Source organism: Bidens hawaiensis, unplaced genomic scaffold (assembly GCF_021521415.1).
Source record: "Bidens hawaiensis isolate Kalapana, Puna unplaced genomic scaffold, B.hawaiensis_p1.1 tig00014140_1, whole genome shotgun sequence".
Taxonomy (NCBI): Eukaryota; Viridiplantae; Streptophyta; class Magnoliopsida; order Asterales; family Asteraceae; genus Bidens; species Bidens hawaiensis.
This window is the reverse complement of record NW_027492217.1, coordinates 560,575-583,535: the sequence shown is the minus strand read 5'-3', so window position 1 is coordinate 583,535 and position 22,961 is coordinate 560,575. Positions and strand designations below refer to the sequence as shown.

General features: G+C 40.7%; 1 protein-coding gene across 1 annotated transcript; it reads left to right on the top strand.

Annotated features, from left to right (window-relative positions):
• Window positions 1-15,666: 15,666 nt before the first annotated feature.
• On the top strand, window positions 15,667-18,370 carry LOC143545976 (protein SCARECROW-like). The gene is made up of 2 exons (XM_077037738.1): window positions 15,667-17,339; window positions 17,780-18,370. Exons 1-2 carry the CDS (start codon window positions 15,667-15,669, stop codon window positions 18,201-18,203), a joined length of 2,097 nt encoding a protein of 698 aa, XP_076893853.1. The 3' UTR covers window positions 18,204-18,370.
• Window positions 18,371-22,961: the final 4,591 nt, after the last annotated feature.

The window sequence follows — 22,961 nt, the reverse complement described above, 5'->3', positions numbered from 1 at the left end:
CGCCGATCTATGCCACCTTCCCGTCTGCCTGACCTGTTGGATGGATTTCCTTTAGGTTCAGGTGATGGGTTTGGCGGCTATCGGCCTGTTATTGACCCTACAGGTACGTAGGGTTCTTTTTCCCTTATATATTTTTATCATCTTTTCCTAACTGCCTTTGCTTCTTTTGCAGTGTCGGATTCCAATGAAGTGTATGTTCCAAGATGGAACATACGCCGAGGAACAACCCTTCGCACCCCTGTGGAGTGCGTGGACTGGGCTCGCCACGCTGCTCCTCATGGTGCGTTGGGGGAAGCCATGGCTAGCTACCAAGAGGGTAGGCTAACCAATGAGCTTCGGGTTCTCCAGGCCCGAACGCAGCCCCGCGTCGAGCTGCTTTGTCGTGAAAACGACAAGTTAAAAGCAGCTCGCGCCAAAGATATATCTGAAGCGCGGGCTCTTCGGGAGGAGAACCGGCAGTTGGCCGCTGCCGCAGCCGAGAAGGAGAAGGCATTCAAGGCCCTCGAGGTTGAAGTCCAGGCGCGACTCGAGGCCCGCTCCAAGGCTGCCCAAGCTGTGAATGAACAGCTTCGGCTGGCCAAGGAGACTGCGCGAAACTCAACTGAGAGGGCTGCCAAGGCTGAAGCTGTTGCTGAGCCACTTCGCGAAGAGAATGAGCAGCTTAAATGCAAATTAAAGGCTCTTCAGCATGCTCATGACGCCTTGGCAATGGAAGATGCCAAGAAGCTGCAGGAGATCCTTGACCAGAGGGGGGTGCTTGACCGCACTGAAAGGAAACTCAAAAGCGTCGAAGAGGCTGCCGCCAAGGAAGTTCAACTTGCCAACCTTGATAAAAACGGAGCCGAACGTGCTTACAAAGAAAGTCAAGCTACCCTCCAATGGCTGCTTCGAGAAGCGTTGCCTCAGGTATCTTTATCTTTTTCTTTACGCTTTCCGCTCGTAATTAGAAAATGTTCTAACTTGTATTCTTTTGTAGGTTGCGCGTCGGGTCCTTTCAGAGACCTCTTATGACGATGCGATGAGCGCAGCCCTCAACGCTTCTCATGAGGATGGGGAGAAGACTGGCTTCCTGCTTGGTCTAGGGTTTGCTGAGAGAGGCTTTCCGCCCTCCAACTTCCCTTTATTCAATGTTAATACTGAAGCTGCTTATGACCAAGCTGTGAACCAGTACGCTGCCTTCCCGCATCCAGTGGTGGAGAAGGTGAATGAGGCTGCTGCTGCTGATGATGGGCTAAACATCCTTAAGGCTTTCCTTGGGCAGCCACGCTCAGACGGTGCTGGTCCAAGCGGAGGTGGCCCTGAAGCCTGATCCTGAAGATCTCTTCCCACCGCTAGGATAGACTTAGCTTTGTATAGATTTCTTTTAGGCGGGTAGTTACCCGGCCACTGTTGTAATACATCATTGAAATATTAATCTTTTTGCGTATAAGACTGTTATTTCCTTCTTTGGGTTCCTTGCTTTATAAACTTATGACTTGCATGTTTAAATTAGCAATTTTCCAAGTGTTCAGAATAAGAACCTTTGAACGTGGTTGATAGTGGGTTAAAGTTTCGCTTCCTCCTTCGTGATTGTGCGGGTAGAACCGTCACTTGCACTTGGTAGGATGGCTAAACTTTAACTTTTATCTAACCTGCGTGCTGGTTTTTCTTACTTTTTTAGGATAAGTTAACCTTTGAACGTGGTTGATAATAGGTGTGAAGTTTTGCTTCCTCTTTCGTGATTGTGCGGGTAGAACCGTCACTTGCACTTAGTAGGATGGCAGAACTTTACCCTTATCTGACCTGCGTGTAGGTTTCTCATCTTTTGAGGATAAGTTAACCTTTGAACGTGGTTGATAATAGGTGTGAAGTTTTGCTTCCTCTTTCGTGATTGTGCGGGTAGAACCGTCACTTGCACTTAGTAGGATGGCAGAACTTTACCCTTATCTGACCTGCGTGTAGGTTTTTCTCATCTTTTGAGGATAAGTTAACCTTTGAACGTGGTTGATAATAGGTGAAGTTTTGCTTCCTCTTTCGTGATTGTGCGGGTAGAACCGTCACTTGCACTTAGTAGGATGGCAGAACTTTACCCTTATCTGACCTGCGTGTAGGTTTTTCTCATCTTTTTAAGAATTTTGTTTTGAACCGTTCGACGCGCGGTTGTCGATAGGTTAGTGTTCATTTTCCTTTCATGATTCATGCGGATAGACCGGCACTTTCATTTAATGGGATGAACTTTTTCAACTGACCTGCGTGAAGGTTTGCCACGTTATTGGGTTCGTGCGGGTAAGACCGCCTTCCCACGCAACGACTTCACGTAATGTGAATGTCGTCACCAGTGTTGGATAGTTTTAACCGTTCGACGCGCGGTTGTTGACAGGTTATTATTCAGTTTCCTTAATGATTCATGCGGATAGACCGGCACTTTCATTTTTGGGTGCTGAACTTTTTCCCCTTCAACTGACCTGCGTGAAGGTTTGTCACGTTATTGGGTTCGTGCGGGTAGGACCGCCTTCCCATGCAATGACTTCACGTAATTATGCGGTGAAAACCGGCATATTAGTGTCCAGAAAAGTATAAATGTAAAATCATCAGCTTCGATATTCTTAAAGAGAATCATTTCCATTAGAAGTGGCTCTTGGCCTTCTCTTTACAAATTGGAATTGATTACATGCAAACTGTGTAATTGAACTCCCTTCCATGTTGGGATGGGAGTGCCATCGAGCCGATACGCACCTGGTTCGGGATCTCGTTCTTTACGCAGCATGTAGTCTCGATTTTGAAGCTGGAATTGCTTCGTGTTTTCCCCAGCTGGGGTTCTATACGCACTCGCCTGCCTTTTATTTCGCCACGAGGTGCGCGAGCGTCCCATCTCTGACGAATGTTTCGACCATGTCTTTTACGTCTATGCATTCTTCAGTGTTGTGGCCTTTTGTTCTGTGATAGTCACAGTACTTGCTCCGATCAGCATCGTGACGATGCCGGATTACTGGAGGCTTTGGCCATGGGAGCTCCTCAGTAGCAAATATGTCAGTGACGCTTTTGGTAAGTGGCGTCCATCTGGAGTTCCGGTGCGGCTTTACATTATCCCTTTCACCCAATCGGTGCTGTAAGCCGGATGAGGTGTCAAAGTTTACCCTTGACTGCCAAATGCCTTGCTTCCGTTTTTTGTTCAATCGGGCGGTGAGGACGTTGTCCTCTCTCGTCCTCTGGGTGTAAAGGTTTGTGTTCTGCGGAAGGTCTCTACCCAGTTGCTTCTCCGTTTCCGCATAGCGTTTGGCTGCTGTCATGATGCCATCCCATGTGGATGGCATTCCATCTTTACCCGTTAGGGTGCGGATAAGCTCTGGGTCTTGCGCGCCCTGGATGAAGGCTGCGCGAACAAGATCCTCGCTGATATTGCCCAAACTTAACTTCTTTGAGTTGAAGCGAGTGATGAAGTTTGGCAGCGATTCATCTTCTTCCCGTGTGCATTTGAGGATTGTCCATTGCTCCTCGGTATACTTTCGCTGCTGGCTGAAGTGTTGGCTAAACTTCTGCTGGAAGTCTGCCCAGTCGTAAATGTGGTTAACCGGTAAACGATCAAACCAAGCCCTAGCAGCCCCCACCAGCGTCATTTGGAACATGTAACACCACGTGGGTTCCGTCCAATTGCTAACGGTTGCCCCCGCTATGAACCTGTTCAAATGATCGTCTGGATCAGATAGGCCGTCATATGTGCCTATGTTAGGCATTTGTTTAGCACTTTTCGGGGCAATTGCTTCAGCAATGTCCTTTGCAAATTTGGTCGTTCCTGCATTTGTAACGTTTGGTCTGAACGTTTTAGAGAAGTCTCGTGGACTTCCATCTATGCTTTTTGGTTTGAAGGCTTGTCCAAAATGCCTTTTCGGTTGGGTTTCCGTTTCTTTACGCTTCCCTTTTGCTTTATGACGAGGGTTCGCGTCGGAGTCGGATTCCTCCGACTCATCCTCCCAGTATTCGAATTCGTCGGCCTGTTGCACGGAACGCAAGCGTTCATTTAACTCAGCCTGGAATTCCTTTTGTCGTGCCTCCGCCCATGCCTTGACTTCGTCGAGAGTCTGGCGGGGGAGTCTTCGTTTTTCAAACTGGGTATCGGTGGATCCCAGTAGGCGGTCATTTACTGCACTTGCCCCTGCTTTAGTAAGTGGGGTAGTGTTCGTAAAATTTACTTCACTTGCTCCGGCTTCGGTAGCCGGAGTAGTGTTTGTAAAAACTGTGTTGCCGGTATTCCCCCCAATAGCTGGGGTTGTGGTTACCGGAATTTCTCTAACCATCTTTTGTATAAAGTTTTGAAAAAACTGGAGAAAATTGTAGTTCTAGCTTTATGCACGGATGGCGCCAATGAAGAAACACTAACCGGACCCCGGGCAGGTTACTGGTAACCTGGGGGTTAGAGAGATGTTTCCCACGAGGGGTTAGACCCTTGGAAGATGGTTCTTCTGATAACCTGCAAAACAGACACCGTGAGCTCGTCACTGAGAAGGGGGGGGTTCCTCCTTGTGACCACCCTCCGGCGTGAGAATCAGACTAGATTGCTCTTTAAATATAAAAGTATATTAAGAGATTGCTAGAGCAGATATCAGGTATATTATGATGATAATGTAATAAGATATGATAAGATGAGATGATCATACCATTTGTGGTATTTATAGCCGAAGGTAGGTTTCCAAGGGGTTTAGCCGGCCCAACACGCTACCAACTGTAACCTATGCACGTGCCCTGCCTGTGAGTGGTGGATAGGTAGCGGCTGACACAGAGCAGGCGTGTCGTGCACTCTTCCTCTTCTGCCAACTACAGGCTAGGCACGTGGTATGGCAGGAGTTGGTGGGTAGGCGGCGGCTATTGGTCACAGTGCTGTGGCGTGCTGTCTGCCATGCTGCTGTCAGTGAGCTGTCGCATCTCTGATCAGATCTTTTGCCCATACCTCGTCAGGTACAGTAAAAGATCCTTCAGTATACGGACTGGCTTATTTGGGCGGGAGTATTCCCCCTCCCGCCTCTGTGCGGGATTGCTCCCGGCTTGGCTCATTCCTTCAGGTGACACTGAACGATTGAGAGCTAAGTGCCTTGTGCGTGTAGCCATGCTGCGCGGGTGGCCTTCCCTCATGGCTTGTATCCGAGGCTGCGGGAACAGGCGGAGTCCTTCACCATGGGAGGCATTTCCTGCGGGACCAGCTTGCATACTGCGCGTAAGGACGTCACTTCTCTGAGCATGGTTGGTCCTGCGGATCCAGTTGGTCTCTGCGCAGACGTCCCTGTTTAAGGTGAGTCTTGCGGGTCCAACTGGGCTCTGCTGGGACCTACCTCTTCAATGAAGAAACACTAACCGGACCCCGGGCAGGTTACTGGTAACCTGGGGGTTAGAGAGATGTTTCCCACGAGGGGTTAGACCCTTGGAAGATGGTTCTTCTGATAACCTGCAAAACAGACACCGTGAGCTCGTCACTGAGAAGGGGGGGTTCCTCCTTGTGACCACCCTCCGGCGTGAGAATCAGACTAGATTGCTCTTTAAATATAAAAGTATATTAAGAGATTGCTAGAGCAGATATCAGGTATATTATGATGATAATGTAATAAGATATGATAAGATGAGATGATCATACCATTTGTGGTATTTATAGCCGAAGGTAGGTTTCCAAGGGGTTTAGCCGGCCCAACACGCTACCAACTGTAACCTATGCACGTGCCCTGCCTGTGAGTGGTGGATAGGTAGCGGCTGACACAGAGCAGGCGTGTCGTGCACTCTTCCTCTTCTGCCAACTACAGGCTAGGCACGTGGTATGGCAGGAGTTGGTGGGTAGGCGGCGGCTATTGGTCACAGTGCTGTGGCGTGCTGTCTGCCATGCTGCTGTCAGTGAGCTGTCGCATCTCTGATCAGATCTTTTGCCCATACCTCGTCAGGTACAGTAAAAGATCCTTCAGTATACGGACTGGCTTATTTGGGCGGGAGTATTCCCCCTCCCGCCTCTGTGCGGGATTGCTCCCGGCTTGGCTCATTCCTTCAGGTGACACTGAACGATTGAGAGCTAAGTGCCTTGTGCGTGTAGCCATGCTGCGCGGGTGGCCTTCCCTCATGGCTTGTATCCGAGGCTGCGGGAACAGGCGGAGTCCTTCACCATGGGAGGCATTTCCTGCGGGACCAGCTTGCATACTGCGCGTAAGGACGTCACTTCTCTGAGCATGGTTGGTCCTGCGGATCCAGTTGGTCTCTGCGCAGACGTCCCTGTTTAAGGTGAGTCTTGCGGGTCCAACTGGGCTCTGCTGGGACCTACCTCTTCAGTTAAGGATTAATTCTGATCAACTGATCAAAGCTGAAAGTATTAAAAATTCAATAACTTTTTAACGCAAAGCCACACACACCATACAAACCACAGTTGGTGTATTATTTTAAAATTGATTAGTTTAAAGTTTAAAATCTTAAAGTAAAGTGTCAAAATCGTCATTTAGGTTTGGTCCAAAATCTTTTCTTTTTGCAGAAGGATCATCGAGGTTTCCCATTTGTTGGCGATTACGTCCAAATCGTTAACTCCGTCTATTTTCTCCGTTAAGCCATGGATATTAATGTCTTTTACCTATTTGTTTAATCTATATCTATACAATATATAATACATGAGACATTGGCAAATTAATACACCTATTTTTAAGTAATTTATAAATTATAAAACATAAGGTACACTTTGTATAACATGTAAGGTAGGGGCAAATTTATCCATTATAAAATATGCATAGAAATAGTTATAATAGTTACAAATTTGAACATTTATCTTTACCCATGTATTCCTTTTGATTTTAATTGTAAATCAACTTTCCACCAACGATTTTTCAACAGCCGTAACTTTTTCATACCTTAATATATATTTTTTTAATTACACCATAAAAATGAGCGTTTTATTGTCTTTAATCTATGTATGATATTTCTATAGTTTTATTTTGGATGTAATTGACAATAAATAGGTAACTTTGATGGTCTTATTACAAAAACAAAACTTTTTAAACAGAAATAGCATAAATGACGAAACCAAAAAGCTAGGTTAGCACGATTTTAACACTTTACTCCAAATTTTATATTATACAAATAACCTTTTGATTGTTTGGAAAGCAAATAGTCAAAAGGTGATAGTGAGAAAGTAAAAAAAAAAACAATGAAGTTAAAAAAGGTGAGTTGATTGATGCCCGTTGAAAACAAAATGTCAAACACTTGCATTTGTTATTGGAACATGGACCTATACTATCCTGTTCCTACCAAACCCCACTACTCTTCAAAGTTCGAACCCCACGTCCCCACCTGCTCCTCTTTAATCTTCACTCCATTTTTGTTATTAGTTACATTTTTAACCTCCCATTTAATTAAGTTTTATTCGTATTTACAATTTTAGTTATTGTTTACACGATATTTGGAATATGAAATATACGTTTGTGGGGTTGTGGCTGCGTGTCGTCCTTTCTTGCCTTAATCCCAAAGGTAAAGGATCCTGTTCCCTTTAGTGATTTTCGACCGATAAGTTTGATTGGATGCATAAATAAGGTGGTATGTCAAATGTATTATTGATAAATAGGTTCAAAAGAGTTATTTGCGATTTAATCTCCACTGAACAATGCACACTTCTAGCAAAACGTGGTATACTTAATGGGCCTATATGACCCTGAATGAGATCGTGTCTTTAAGGAGATCGTTGAAGAAGAGTTTAATTTTCAAAGTTGACATAGATAAAAGTTGTGTTGTCATTTAGTATGCGGATAACAATAATTAAGTTTGTTTTAAACGCCTTATCTACTTACTATTATATTTCTTTGTTTCATGCACCAGTTGGGGTTTTGGAAGACTAGATATGCTTAGACGAACCTTCTTTTGGGGTGGGTCGGAGGAGAAAGCTAAGGTCAATTGGGTGGTCGAAGGTTACCCAATAAAATTTGGAAGAATCAGTTTGGCCATATGATGGTGGCGATTTAAAAGCAAAAAAGACGGGATATGAAGGAAATATTATTTAGTCTTTACATCATTCTTAAAGGTCTTGTCAGTCTATTCCCACGAAATTATCGACTCTGGGGCCTTGGAAGCAGATCGTTAGCATTTCTCCTTATTTGATCAGTGCATTGTCTGGAATGGATTTTTTTCAATTAGTAACTTTAATATAAAAAGAATGGTTTTTTGGTATTTGACAAGGGAGTAAATGAAATTTAGGTGTCCGGTCATTTGAGATGGCTAGATTGGGTTCCTCTCTTCTAGTGGCAGTCCACGTAAGCAACGGTGTTGAAGTATATGGTGACTGGATTAACCATCTGATGTAACATTTCGGATTTTCCGTATTTGTTTAAACTGATTCAAGAATGTAATTCGGATCTTTTGAACTGATTAAAACTTGTATTTAACTTGGTTTAACTTATTTTATAATTACATAACTTTCAATCATGCCCAATAATCCTTAGAAACCTTTAAAATCGCTTAAAACGGCTAAAAACCGCATTTTCGGGAACTACAGGGACTAATTTTGTCAATTCTTTCCTATTTTCGATTAAATTAACGAAACTTAAACTTCAAAAAATGTTATAGCTGGTCCAATTTCATTTTCTTAGTGTCCAAGCCAAATTTTGTTAGTTATTGTACTAGATTTTCTCATTAAATAGCTTATTTTGTTTCATAATTTGTTTTTAGCATCCAAATCGCTTATTTTTAACTTAAATCGAGTAAGTTAAGGTCCAAGAAAAGGATTATAACTAAAATACAAGTCCATATTTATAAATTACTAATCATGCATGAAATCTACAACTTATTTCATTGATTTGGTCATTAATATCGTATTTAGTTACTTAAACGAGTAAATCTTTCACACATGGTTCGTTTTTGATATTCTTATATAAACAAGACTCATAATCTCTGCCATAAACTTTACCTAAACCTTAAGAAACATTTTCAGCCGTCACCCCTCTCTATGCCTCATAAAATCCTTCGGTTTTTGCATTATTGTTGAAGATACAAGCTTTTTCGTTTGACTTTGCTTACTTGTGGACCTTTGACTCATCGTTTCTGTTGATTCTTTCACTTTCCGGGTAAGTTGTAAACATAGAAATCATTCATATATATTCCGTAGTCAATAACCTTTAATCAATTTCGGTGGTTGAAGGGTGTTGACTGGTCAAATCAATTTCGTTTAAAACTCGTTAAAGGACAAAATAGCCAACTAGTTTGACTTAACCTTTTCTCATACTTCTGGTCGGATTCAATGTTCGGTCCAGAAGACTTTTATTCTCGTAATGAAATTTTAAGACTACTGACCAAAACTCAACTTCCGACTCGCTGTTCGGATTCTGGTCAGTACCAGCTCGCTTAAATCTTAAAACAAACATAACTTGAATTCTAAACGTCCGTTTGGATTAATTCCAGTGGCAACGAGTTCGTTTTTATTTATATCATCATATTCAAAAATCTCAGATTCTGAATTGTTTATATCGTTTGACATGTAGTGGACGACTCGCTTATTCATTAACTCGCTTAATCGTGTTTATAATCGTTAGCCATTAATCTAAGGTGAGTTTATGATTCTCCTATTTTACCAAATTTTCAAAAGGTTTTGGGGACATATGCGTACCTATCCGTATTTCATACTATATATATATATCAAACAAATGCGTACGTGTAATTGTGAGTGACTTAATCAAATATACGCGTTACATGCTTACTTGTGTTAATATTCATTCATTCGTATAATTGGAGGGGTCCGTCATACTCCCATGTATTGGGTTCTCATGCTATTGACCAACGCCCGATTCGTTTGGCAACGGTCTACATACTTGTTTATGGTTTGATTATATTTACCGCTTTTATCACGTTATGCTTATTTATATTGACATGCAAAACTTGTGATATTTTCACTCAACTTTATGTTGACAAACTTCATTTTCTACGCATATGCAGGTTGCTTGCATTGAAGATTGAAGTTTGGACATGTAGACAAGACCTTAGGATATAATCAAGATGATCATTATTTAAGCTTATATTCATGTATTTAAATTGCTTGTTGTAATTGAATAATATGTGTATACTTTGAATAAAATAATTAATTAGATATTGTCACTTTTATATTATGATAGTATCCTCGAGCTGTGAGCAATCAGATTACTTCCCGGCATTTTTGCCTTAGGTTGGGGTGTGACATCTGAGATGGCTAGATCCAACCTTATTCGTTTACTAACACGTGACAACACCATATGAGACCAGCTATTTTTTTTTATCTACGCATGATTTTGGTAAATTGGTGTTTTTTCAATATTATGATTGAACTTATGAGTCGTTATTGATGGTCTTCATACTTGTTAGAGTTGAATAGCTTTGTTAGTTCTACAAATGCTTAGACATTCATGTTAGAAAACTATGTTTTAGGTATTTGTTTGTAAAATTTGAATGCTCGTGCTTGATTTGTTTACATCTCTATGTTAGGAATCACTAGTGAAAATTAATTTGGTTGTAAAATTGTTAGACAAGTATGAAACCCTACACTTGATATTGGAAAATTGATGAGTGTTGTTATGATTATTGACTTGGTGATGACTTACTAGTTAAAGTTTCATAAGTTGATGTTTAATTCATGAGTATAGCTAATTTAGTGTAATATTAGGTGGTTAGAATGTTGTTCATGCTAGCTTTCCTTTGATTATGAGACTTTGTGTTTTGACAAACAAGTTAGTATATGCTTAATTCTTGATTGAAAACCCATCATGATGATTATTTGTTAGTATTAGGTTGCTTGATTGTAATCTAGTATTTATGTTTAGATTCATGATGTTTACTATATCATTGCTATTTTATCACATTGGTGGAGTGGATGCATGTCTAGGTAGTTTTATTGGATTGACTGTTCTTGTCTTTTTACTTGCTTTGTTTGATTGTATGCTAGTTTAATCAGTTTTCAAAATTCACTTTGATCTACTTGTTCGGTTTATCATTTACAAAGATTTAGTATTAGAAAATTACCGTGTCCATGGATTGACACTCGATTCTTGCTAACGATTTATTACAAACGATAAGTACACTTGATTTTCGTGGTTTAGTCGAAGGTGAAAACCTATTTTTAAAACCCCGATTTGTGTGGAATATTTTGTTAAAATCTTTATATAAATCCATTGACGTCAGATGGAAGAAATGTGTAAAAACATGTGTGTGGATAAACCATAAAGTATCCCATTTAGGTGAAGTACATGGTTAATTGCACAAGTTCAAATCCTAAAGATATAGACACTTAATGACATGTGAAAAATATGTATTCGGTGGAAAAAATGTGGAAAATAGCTTCACACAATGTTCATCTTCACAAGGATAAAATTAAGTGGAAAGAGCGTCCACGGCCGCTTGAAGCACTCGTGGGAAAGGATTGACCGGTCACCAGTATTTGTGAAACATACTTTTGGACTTTGCCTTTAAATAGAAGACTTGTGGGTATTAGTCTACTTGCCTGTGCTCTACAATATTCATATATACAAACATTGATAATCTTTCCCATACTCAAAAGATTTCAAACTCCAATTCAAATACAAGATATCAAGATCAATAGCAAAATGAAGAGCTTCAAGCTATTCATTAATTATTTATTGACAGAATTACAAAGATTGTCCTTTATGTTTGTACCCAATTTCAGTGGTTGTCCTTTATCTTCAAAGTTGATCTAATTTGTATTTACGTTTCTAAAATGTGAAACCGTTTATCCTTTGATCATAACCCAGTTAGTTTTTCTCGTTAAATCTGGTTGTGTATTTTACACATGAGGACAAATAGATCATTTTGCCCATTTGCTTTAAAAAACATTCTAATTCTAATAATTATAATTAAAAGAATATTAATTCAACCTGGTCATGTGTGTTCCATTTTATTTCTTTTCATTCCTTAAATAAACTCGGGTACATTGGGAACACATCATTTTTCTTTCCTTTCAAACAAAACTTGGGAGCACACCACCTTTTTTTCTTTCCTTCCGTTTCACCCCTTTATTGAGCCGGAACATTACGGGGAAATGGTAACGTGGTAACGTTGCCCCTCTAACAAGGAAATTGTTGAGCCTAAATACTTTAACAAGAAAATAACGGGCTTTAACATGGAACGGGTATTTAAACAACAACGCAGTGCCAATAGAGTGTTTTAGTTAAAGTTTCACTTCCTGCGTAACAATGATGTAGCTTTTTAAATTGATGTTTAAAACTCCTCAACCAGTCTCTTAAGCAAAGTCTAGAAGAAGGAGAACAAAGTTACAAAATATTTGGTCACAATCTAGTAGCATATTAAAAAAATCTAAAAATAATATAATATAAATACACAAATACAACATCTATGCTCTCTCTAACAGATCTCTTTACTCATATCTCTCACCGATCCCCACTCTTGTGCCTACTTCCCACGGAGTCCCACCGTCCGCCACCACCTCCGTTCTTCATTCTACAGCCGTCCTTCTTTAGTTTCTTTCATACTTTCACACCTCCACTGGTTAATCTGTTTGTTTCTTATATTTTGGTGGAAATTAATGGAGTTCGGTTTGCAGGTTTGCATTGTTGGTAGTCTTAAAATGTTTTTGAAGAATAATGTATATATATGTATATATATGTTTTACTCCATAATAATGACAAATAATATAATGAAATTATGTTTTCCTAGATATACAGTTTTGTAATTCTATAATAACGTAATATGAAGAATAATAATGTATGACTGTTTTATTTACAATTTTTGGCACAGCTAGTCCTAAGGAAAGTAGTAAGTTTGTGTAGGATGAAGATGGAGAAGACACTTCAAGGATTGGTAAGAAGTTCGATTTAGAAATCTTATAAATGTGGTAATTTTATAATCTACTTCGGCATATGTGAGAGAGCGTACAAGTGGTTGAGGTATAGTCCCCATAGCGAGGTTCCGGGTTCCATCATGTGCAAAAGTAAATATTTATGCGGTGTGGTTTTGGAGCAAAAGTAGGATAGAATGATATATTGCCGATAAGAAGAAGAAGAAGAAGAAGAAGAAGAAGAAGTATAGTCACCACCTAAGCAAGCATATTTAACGGTTAAGATGGATGTTAATAAATAACCTTTGCTACAACTATTTTGCTTTCCAATCATGGTGGTTCTACACTACTTTTCTCTTTAAACGTATAAAACTATGATGCATAAAGATCCACTTTCAAACGCCTTTGTGAATTTTTTAAATGATATGCGTGCACGTGTGTATAATATTTACATGCGTGTGAGAGAAAGAAATCACACTCCATTCCATCTGCTGTCTTTTGGAACTCTATATGGCAAGGGACAACACCAAAAATAGACGACTCCACCTTACGCCCATGAGATATACATTCAAGTTTTTTAACTCCACGTAGGTATCACATCACATACTTTACCCCATTTCACTCCACCTCACTCTAAAGAAATTGTTTAACCCCCTTTATCTCTCTTTATTTAATGTAAAATTGATTCTTACGTTAATGTGGTTATGTGTGTAGAGGATTTTAAAGCCCATTAAACACCTTACATTTAACGTCTCTTAACCTATGAAGGAAGTGGTATAGCACTTGTTAACCTTGCAAACTCAGCTTTAACGCCATGAGCGTTAAGGTATACCCATGGGCCTAACGTTCGCTTTGCTACATTAGAGATACTCTAATTATCACCAATACTTCTCTAGCTTGTTCCACTTTTTTATTACAAGTGTAGCACGAGATCAACCATCTCTTCATGAGGCGAGGAGATTGCCAAAAGTGGAGTGAGTGTAAGGTTATAGTAGGGGAGAAAGTAGTGGCCCAACACCGTTTATTACCGGCAAATCTAATCATAAGAAAATAACTGATTGAGAGGGGGGGGGGGGATTAATCTAACATCCTAAAGGGGAAATTTGAAGGGAGATAATATTACAGTCTTCAAAGATAAATTCATCGGGGCAACATTGGGAAATGCATGTTGGCGTAACGAGTCTTGGGGGTGTGGGATTCTTTATTTTTACAACCTTATGCCCTATGAAACTTTTCCACTCACGCATTAAGCAATCTCAAACACTTTTTTAACTTTTCAATAAGTTATAAGGAGGTAAAATAAGGAATCCCAAACACCCCCATAGTGGTGTTTGTGGTGCATGCGTTTCGGTAAAGATACCGTGTTAGTCGTGTGGAGTAAACATATATTTAATGGGAGGCTTGAGGAGTGGAGAACAACTTTGCATAACAAAGGTTTATAGATTATTGCTTTAAGACCGAGTATCTAGATTACATATATAGAAGGCCAGGTGGTTCAGTAGTCAACCAAGTTTAAGTATTTGTGATAAGCTACATGAGTATTGAGCGGCTTGAGGCTCGTAATTAAATTAGGCTAGAGTATGTGGATAGCAGCTACATGGGTATTGTGTGAAATGAGGTCCGTAATTAAATTAAATTAAATTAAAGGGGAAATTTATAGGATTATAGTTCAGCTACTATGTTATACAGAAGAAAGTGTTAGCCCATCAAGAAGATACATGAGGGTATGCTATAACAAAGGTGAGGTTGTTAAGGAGGATGTGTAAGTATCTAAGGTTGGACCAGACAATAAACGGGGTTGTGGGAAAGATTGACGGTGGCTAGTATATCGGATAACATAAGGGCCAAAATTGAGCTAATTTGGACATGTGAAGAGGAGATAGTTGATGACGTCAGTTAGAGTAGTGAAAACCCTTATTGTCTAGGGGAAGATGAGTACTAGAGATAGACACAAACTCAGTTAGGAAGAGCGTAGTTGGCAGAACTTGAGAGAGTTTTACCTTTTGAAGGACATTGTTAATGATAGAAGTTTGGGGAGTTAAAGAATTAAGTTTAAAGACCGTTAAGAGAAGATTGTATTTGACTTAGCCTTTTGTTGTGGGCTTAATTTTCTCTTTATACTTTGGTGGCCTTTATATCTACCTTCTACTTTGTTTCACCATTGTCCCCATTTTTGTGTTAGTAGCTCACTAATTTTATATTTCACCCCACTAACAGTATATTTTTATTATACTTACACGTTCGAATATAGTTTAAGAGTTGTTAGTTTTACTGAAAGCAATCTCTCATTCACTAATAAAAGTCGACGACAAAGGTATGCAGCCCCCCCTAATCGCCTGGGGGCGGTGTTCTCCGAACCCAAGCTTTTTAAACGAACTTGTATACTAGAACACAAACAAGGAACATTAAAAGAATGAACTGTTTTTGCAATCTCAAAAGTGGATTCACAATCTATCTCGTACATCTAGGAAAGCAGGAAACTATTAATTTTTTATTGAACAAAACTAGTTACTTTTTAGATTGAAAAGGTAAAGATGATAATAATGAAAAGATAATGAATGAAAAGCTCGATATGAGTTGGGACGGGAGATCGGTGTAGGAATCGATGAGTCATCGGAAACCTCGCTACATCCTCCAATTCCAAAAAGGTCAAACACTTCCTGACACCCACCCCGACAAACACATATCACCAAAAACACACACAACTACTCCCACCACCACATTGTCCGGCTAACCACCACCTTACACCACCGTACGTACCACTTTCACTTTATCTTATCACTCGCAGAATCCCAATGCCCCCTGTTCTACTCCATATGGCCGTTATCTTTTGTACCCTTTTCTCCTCTTCACATTACATAACCGGTTAACCAGCTTAACCTTATCTCTCACCTAAAAAGTTTTCAAAAATGGTGAGAAAGAGGACAGCTTCCGATATGGAGCTTCAGACCGGTGACCGAGAGTACCACCACCGGATGGTACGTCGGCCACCGGACATTGTGGGTTTCAGTGGAGTGTCACACCCATCCACCGAAACTCACAATGTAAGCAGTCGTGGTGGTATGGAAATACCACCACCACTACCACTACCACCCAACTACTCCACTATGACGCTACCGTCATCATCACCTATCCCATTATCCACCACCACCTGCTCAACAAACTACATGGATTTCCACACACCTTCAGTTCTCAAAAACAATCCTCCACCGTTATGTGTGTTTTCCGGCCTTCCGTTGTTTCCGCCTGACAGTAATACTAACACCAGCACCACGAAAGTGAGTTCTAACGCCGGAATGGCGTTTTTGACAGGCGGTGGGAGTAACACCACCGCCGCCGTGGCGGCCGACGACTCCATGACGGCGACGGCGTGGATCGATAGCATCATAAAAGACTTAATTCATAGCTCAACTGACGTCTCCATACCTCACCTGATTCAAAATGTTAGGGATATTATTCATCCGTGTAACCCTAATTTAGCAACTCTACTCGAATACCGGCTTCGCTCGTTGGCAGACCCTCCGAATCTGGAACCGGTTCATGATACAGCTGATGGCTTCATTTCTAGGGTTTCAGTGAGAGGAAAACAGGAGCAAACGTCTTCGTCTGCCGGCATGTTTACGCTTCCTATGCCGGATTTACAACAGCTATTGAACGCCCGCAGCCATCTGGATTGGACCGGTGACGATTGCACCGCCACCGGACCACCTCCGTCCGCGCCAATTATGTCTTCATCCAACGATTCAGCTTCTCAGCAACAAAATCAACCTCAGCCTCTACAACAGCACGAGTCTCCTCCATCACAGCCACCGCCGCCGCCAGATCAAAACACGGTGACACAAGCAGCCTCAATGGCGTTACGCGAGAAGCAACGGGAGGAGCTTCGGCAACAGAAGCGAGACAAAGAAGGCCTACACCTTCTTACTTTACTCCTACAATGCGCCGAAGCAGTTTCCGCTAATAATATTGAAGAAGCGAATAAGATGTTACTCGAAATCTCCGAGCTCTCAACGCCTTACGGCACTGCTGCGCAGCGTGTTGCGGCTTACTTTTCGGAAGCAATGTCTGCCAGACTAGTAACGTCCTCTCTTGGAATATTCTCCACACTCCTTCCAAACATAACCGTTACCCACGGCCTGAAAAAGATGACGTCCGCCTTCCAAATCTTCAACGGGATAAGTCCGTTCGTCAAATTCTCACATTTCACAGCGAACCAAGCGATACAGGAAGCATTTGAACGAGAAGAACGAGTCCACATTATCGATTTAGACATTATGCAAGGGTTGCAATGGCCCGGTCTTTTCCACATATTGGCATCCCGACCTGGTGGGCCACCGTTTGTGCGGCTCACCGGGTTGGGCAACTCGTTAGATGCCCTGGAGGCGACTGGGAAACTTTTGTCGGATTTTGCGGATAAACTTGGGCTCCCGTTTGAGTTCTCGGCTGTAGCTGATAAGGTTGGGAACTTGAACCCGGAGAGGCTGAAGGTTAGCAAGAGGGAAGCGGTTGCGGTTCATTGGTTACAACATTCGTTATATGATGTCACAGGATCCGACACTAATACTTTATGGTTCCTCCAAAGGTATATTTCATATAATCAACTAAGTTTTCATGAAATGCAAGCACTATTTCATGAACAATGATATACTAAGTTTTTCATTGTATATTAACAATGATATAATGAGAATGCATAGAGTTTTTTTAATCAGAGAAAAAAGAAGAGAGTAATACATAAACAAAGGAATGCAAACATATATAAGAAAAACTATCTAGGTTAACCTAGGCTAACAACTTATTTTGCTAACACATATTATTAGAAAATAATGGTCAAAATCTTTGTTTATTATTCACAATCCTTCAATATATGTGGGGTACTGAGTTTGACCTATTCTATGAATCATAACTTATTTACAATATAATTGATACACTTAAATATCCTAATACGTATTAGTGTATGATGTGATTATGTGTCATTTGAAGATCGGTAAACTGAGTCAATACTTTTTATGTATCGTTTATCAGATTGGCTCCAAAAGTGGTGACCGTGGTTGAGCAGGACTTGAGCCATGCGGGGTCGTTTTTGGGAAGATTTGTGGAGGCGATTCACTACTACTCGGCGTTGTTTGACTCGTTGGGGTCAAGTTATGGGGAAGAGAGTGAAGAAAGGCATGTGGTGGAACAACAGTTGCTATCGAAGGAGATTAGGAACGTGTTGGCGATAGGGGGGCCGTCGAGGAGCGGGGAGGTGAAGTTTAATAATTGGAGGGAGAAGTTGGAGCAATGCGGGTTCAAGGGTATATCTTTGGCGGGAAATGCTGCGGCTCAAGCGACACTTTTGTTAGGGATGTTTCCTTCTAATGGTTATACCTTGGTGGAGGATAAGGGCACACTTAAGCTTGGATGGAAAGACCTTTGTTTACTTACTGCCTCTGCATGGAGACCTTAGATAGACCATGGTTCATGGTTCATATGCTCTGGTTTGTTTCAGTAGACCAAAGAACGATAACGAAGAGATCAATTGGTTTGGGCTACTGGAAGAAAAAGGGAAAGAAAAAAACAAGTGCAACAAGTTTTGAAGGATGGCTACCAAGGTTATCAACACTGTTCTTACTTGAGTTATGCTTATATTCTGTTGTTAGCTTTTGTTATTAACTTGTTATAATAGCTTGTTATTCTCTTGCCTTATTCTTCTTTCATTCTATGGTAAATTGTATAGATGATGAATTGTCTGGTTCATGATAAGATCTTAAAACTGAATGAATGATTGCTTACCCTAGGAGGTTTAAATTGATCTGTGATTGGTAGCAAAATTTGACATGGAAACATAAAATGTGGCTAGGTTTGTGGAGATTTAGAGATCAATGGTAGATCACTAAAGCATGCAACACCCATGCAACACCTTCAGCCGATTCTTGTATATAGAATATAGATCACTAAAACAAATTTAAGACATAATACAACCTCAAGTGCAAAAACTAAAATGATATAAATGGATTTATGTGTGAATCAACTAATATGCTTCCGCAAGTTGAATGAGGCATGCGGTGTGAAGCTTGGATTGAAAAGTGTCAAAGCGAGTTTTAGACGTGGTAGCGAGGTTGTCACACCATAAGTAGGTGGACTAGAAAGGGTAGTGTGAACCTCATGATATACAGACATACATAATGGAGCAAAGTTTAGTAGCAATGTAAGACATGTGGCAATGAGGTTGTTGGGCTATAATTGAAGGTTGATGCATACACAAAACATTTTGCTTTTACTGAGTACTGGTAACGCATGATTAAAGTTGTGACTCATGAATAAGTTATGATGAAGGCAAGATGTGACACATGAAGACTAGTTGCGACGAACAAAGCTATGAAGACTAGTTATGCCGGATCTTATATTATGTCTAGTTGTATTCATAATGATCACTCGTATTCGTTAATGCTTTTAGGAATTTCATTGCATACACCATACAAACAAGTTCAACAGAAGCAATACAGCTGAAAGTTATTTATATCTTATTTTTTTTAATGATTTATGTTTTTAAATCTCTAGATTCTACCTACAAATTCAAATGAACAGATTAGTGGTGCACAAATCGGGTTTTTTTAAAACCCGGAATCGGGTAGGAACCGATTTTTTAAGAACCGGATACAAAATGGAACCGGTTCCTGTCAGGAACCGGACCCAACCCGGTAGGCAAATATCAGGAACCAGTGGAACCGGGTAGGGTAGGAACCTGGTCCGGTTTATACCCGAAAACCAGTTCCAACGGGTTTTCCTAGTTTAAATTATTTTTGACCGTTGGAAACCGGTTCCAACGGCTATTTTACCGTTTTTAGACCGTTGGAACCGGTTTTGAATGTTTATACCCACCCCCACTTACTATATATAGACATACTAGGTTTAGAAATTGTTAACCAACTCCGCTAACTTGTTAAACACTTCAATTTCTTGTTAAACCACTAACCATTACCAATGCCAACCAACGACGAAGTTGTTATGGTTATCGACACCCCGAGATGCCCCGAGGTTTGGGTTCACTATGACCTGTGTGTCATGACTGACACACAGGAGATGGCGCGATGCAAATACTGCGGAAAGTTTTTGAAGGCGGCATCGAATTCCATCCTTCGAAAGCATACCAATAAGTATTGCAAGGAAAAAAAGCATTTGGATGCCAAAAAAGGAGAAGTCGGGGAGTCGTCCGGCTCTACAAGTCAAGCCCCTGTCGCCGGTAACAAAGCTTGATGGTCGTAGATGGCGAGATGAAAACAACGAACAATTTTAGTTTTATGCTTAATAATGTTTGTAATTAATCGTTTTGCAATAATGTTCGTTGTGCAATGTTCTATAATTATTATATGTTTAAAAGTTAGTTTAAGTGTTTAAGACAAGTTTTTTATTTAACACAAACAAATAACACTTTAAAAAACTTGTTACATTAATTAATTGATTCGTGTTACATAATACATAAATGATTAGAACAAATACAAAAAATACAAATTAAAATTAGTCGAGTTCTACGACTTCGTCTTCTTCACCCGAAGATTCTTCTTCCATTTCTTGAATTGGACGTTCAAGTGGTATTTCGTCTTCAAAGTTTGCCTTGTCTTGTATACGATCCACTGCGTCCAAATGATCCTTTAGGAAAATGCACATCTCTAAGGACTCGGGAGTGAGTTTGGTTCTTCGCATCGATAATATCCTTCCACTAAGTGAAAAAACCGATTCCGAAGCAACCGTTGAAGCTTGGACGCTTAACAAGTCACGAGACATGGCGGAAAGAATAGGAAATTTGTTTTGCTTTCCTTTCCACCATGCCAAAATGTCAAGGTTGCCAACGTCCTCGACCGTTGCACCTTCTACATAGTTTGCTCCACTATATTGGCGAAGTTCACTAGTTGGTGTATTACCCATTTGCCGCTTAGCCGCCGACTCACGAACCGCAATCATCATGTTTATAAGCTTGTCCTTGCATGGCTTACTTGATGTTGCTTGCCTCACAAAAGTCGACTTTGAGCTTGGACCATATATTTTGAAGTAATGGCCATAGATTTCTTGAAAGGATTTGTTGAAAGAATCCTTTGCTTCCGTTGACGCCATCGGATCGATCTCGTGTGCACCCATGTTGTCATATATTTCCTCGATCAACGCCTCAACCCCGACAACATTTATGTAGGGATTTAAAGCGGCGGTACAAGTAAACACGGGTGGTATTCCTTCAAAATGTTTTAGGAACTTCTTCTTTATTGGGTCAACAATGTGCTCGAAAATGTCATTTTTTTTTTCAAAGTCTTTGAAATTCAAGGAGATGTATAATTCTTGCAAAACCCAACAACTAGTAGGATAGTAAACCCCCGACAATTTAGTTGTTGCGGTTTTAAAAACATCAAGATACTCCAAGAAGTAACTGATATTATCCCAAGCACCGTTTGGAAACATATCGGCTTCGCAACGATCCACAAGCGTTCTATGAAACGCTTGTATAGTTTGTTTTTGTGAAAAAGCACAAGCGAGCATATTACAAGTCGAGTTCCAACGGGTTGGAACGTCCCAGTTCGGCCCCAAATATTTTCTATCCACCGACTTGCAATAGTTTTTGTATTCAAGATGTCTTCTTTTTCCACTTTTGAAAATATCTTGTAACATCAACCTAAATAATCTCAAACCGCCCTCCATGGTTTCGTTGTCAATACCATCTTGAACAACCAAATTGATAATATGGGCAACACATCGAGTATGAAAAAACTTTCCGTAGCAAAGTGGTGTATATTTTATATATAACTTGTCTACCGCTTTTGTATTGTTAGATGCGTTATCAAACGACATTGAAATTTTTTTTTCCTCAAGTTAAAAGTGGTTATTACCTCATCCAAAATTTCAAACAATTTTTCGGCGGTATGTGGAAACGGAAAGTTTTCAAACGCGATGGTGCGTTTCATCATTTGTCAAGATACCGGATCGATCCAATGCGCGGTCACACAAAGGTACGATTCCGGTAATCCATGGGGTGCCGACCAAACATCGCTAGTTAAGTTGACACCCGTTTGTAAAGTGTCAGAAAAATCAATCAAATCTTTTTTGGCACATTCCCACAACTTTAGACAATGACGTCGAAGAGTGGTACAACTTACATAGGTGTAGCGCGGTTGAAGAGTCTCTCTAATCAAGGCCGTCAATTGAGGGTTGTCGAAGTGGTTAAACTGCAAACCTTGTTGAATCACGAACTTCGCCATCCTATCGTGAACCGCTTTCACGTTGTAACGAAATATTGCCCCATCTTTACCCAATTCGGCTTGGACCGTAGCGGGAACTTCTTTCAACGCCTTGCAAAATTTCTTCTCGATGTGCTTATTTAAAGTAGAGTTCGAATCATGCTTTAAATAAGTGCCATACAATTTGCAACGAGCCTTAATGTCTCCATTAAGCAACTCAACCAAATCCCAATTCCGCCATACTTCTTCGTTGCGGTTATGAGGGAGGATCTTTGCAACTCCGACGTCATCTTCGGCACAAACCGGGTCAATAAAAACGGAGTTGGTAGCAGCCGCCTTTCTTTTGCCCTTGTTTTGGCTTGCCATAACAACTAGTTATCGAGTGGTGGTGGAATGGAAGTGAAAAAAATTGGAGTGTAAAGTGTAAACCGATAAGTTTTCTTGATGTTTTTGAGTTAGGGTGGTAAAACAAGTGATCATCCAACCCTTTATATAGTTGTCTAGCTCAAAAACCGGTTCCATCGATAATATAGCCGTTGGAACCGGTTCCAACGGCTATATTACTGACGGAACCGGTTACAACGGCTTTTTTTAGGAAAAAACCTGGCGGAACCGGTTATTTCGGGTAGGAACCGAAATCGGGTTGGAACCGGTTCCGGGTAGGAACCGATTTTTTGTCAAATACATGGGTCCGGGTAGGGCTAACCGGGTATTATAATACCCTAACCGGGTATGGGGTATACCGGGTACGAATCGGAACCGGTTTCGGGTCGGTTCCACCAGTTCGGGTCCGGAACCGGTTTTTTTGTGCACGTCTAGAACAGATGTGTGTGATTTCTAGATCCTGACAAGTTTCATAAACATGTTAAAGTCATCAACATAATAATCACAGAAATTTACATATGCATCATCAAAGATTAGCTAGGTTTAATCAAATCTAAGTGAATCAAGAGTTTCAGATGATATTAGCTAAAAACACCTAATCAACTTACCAAATTGGA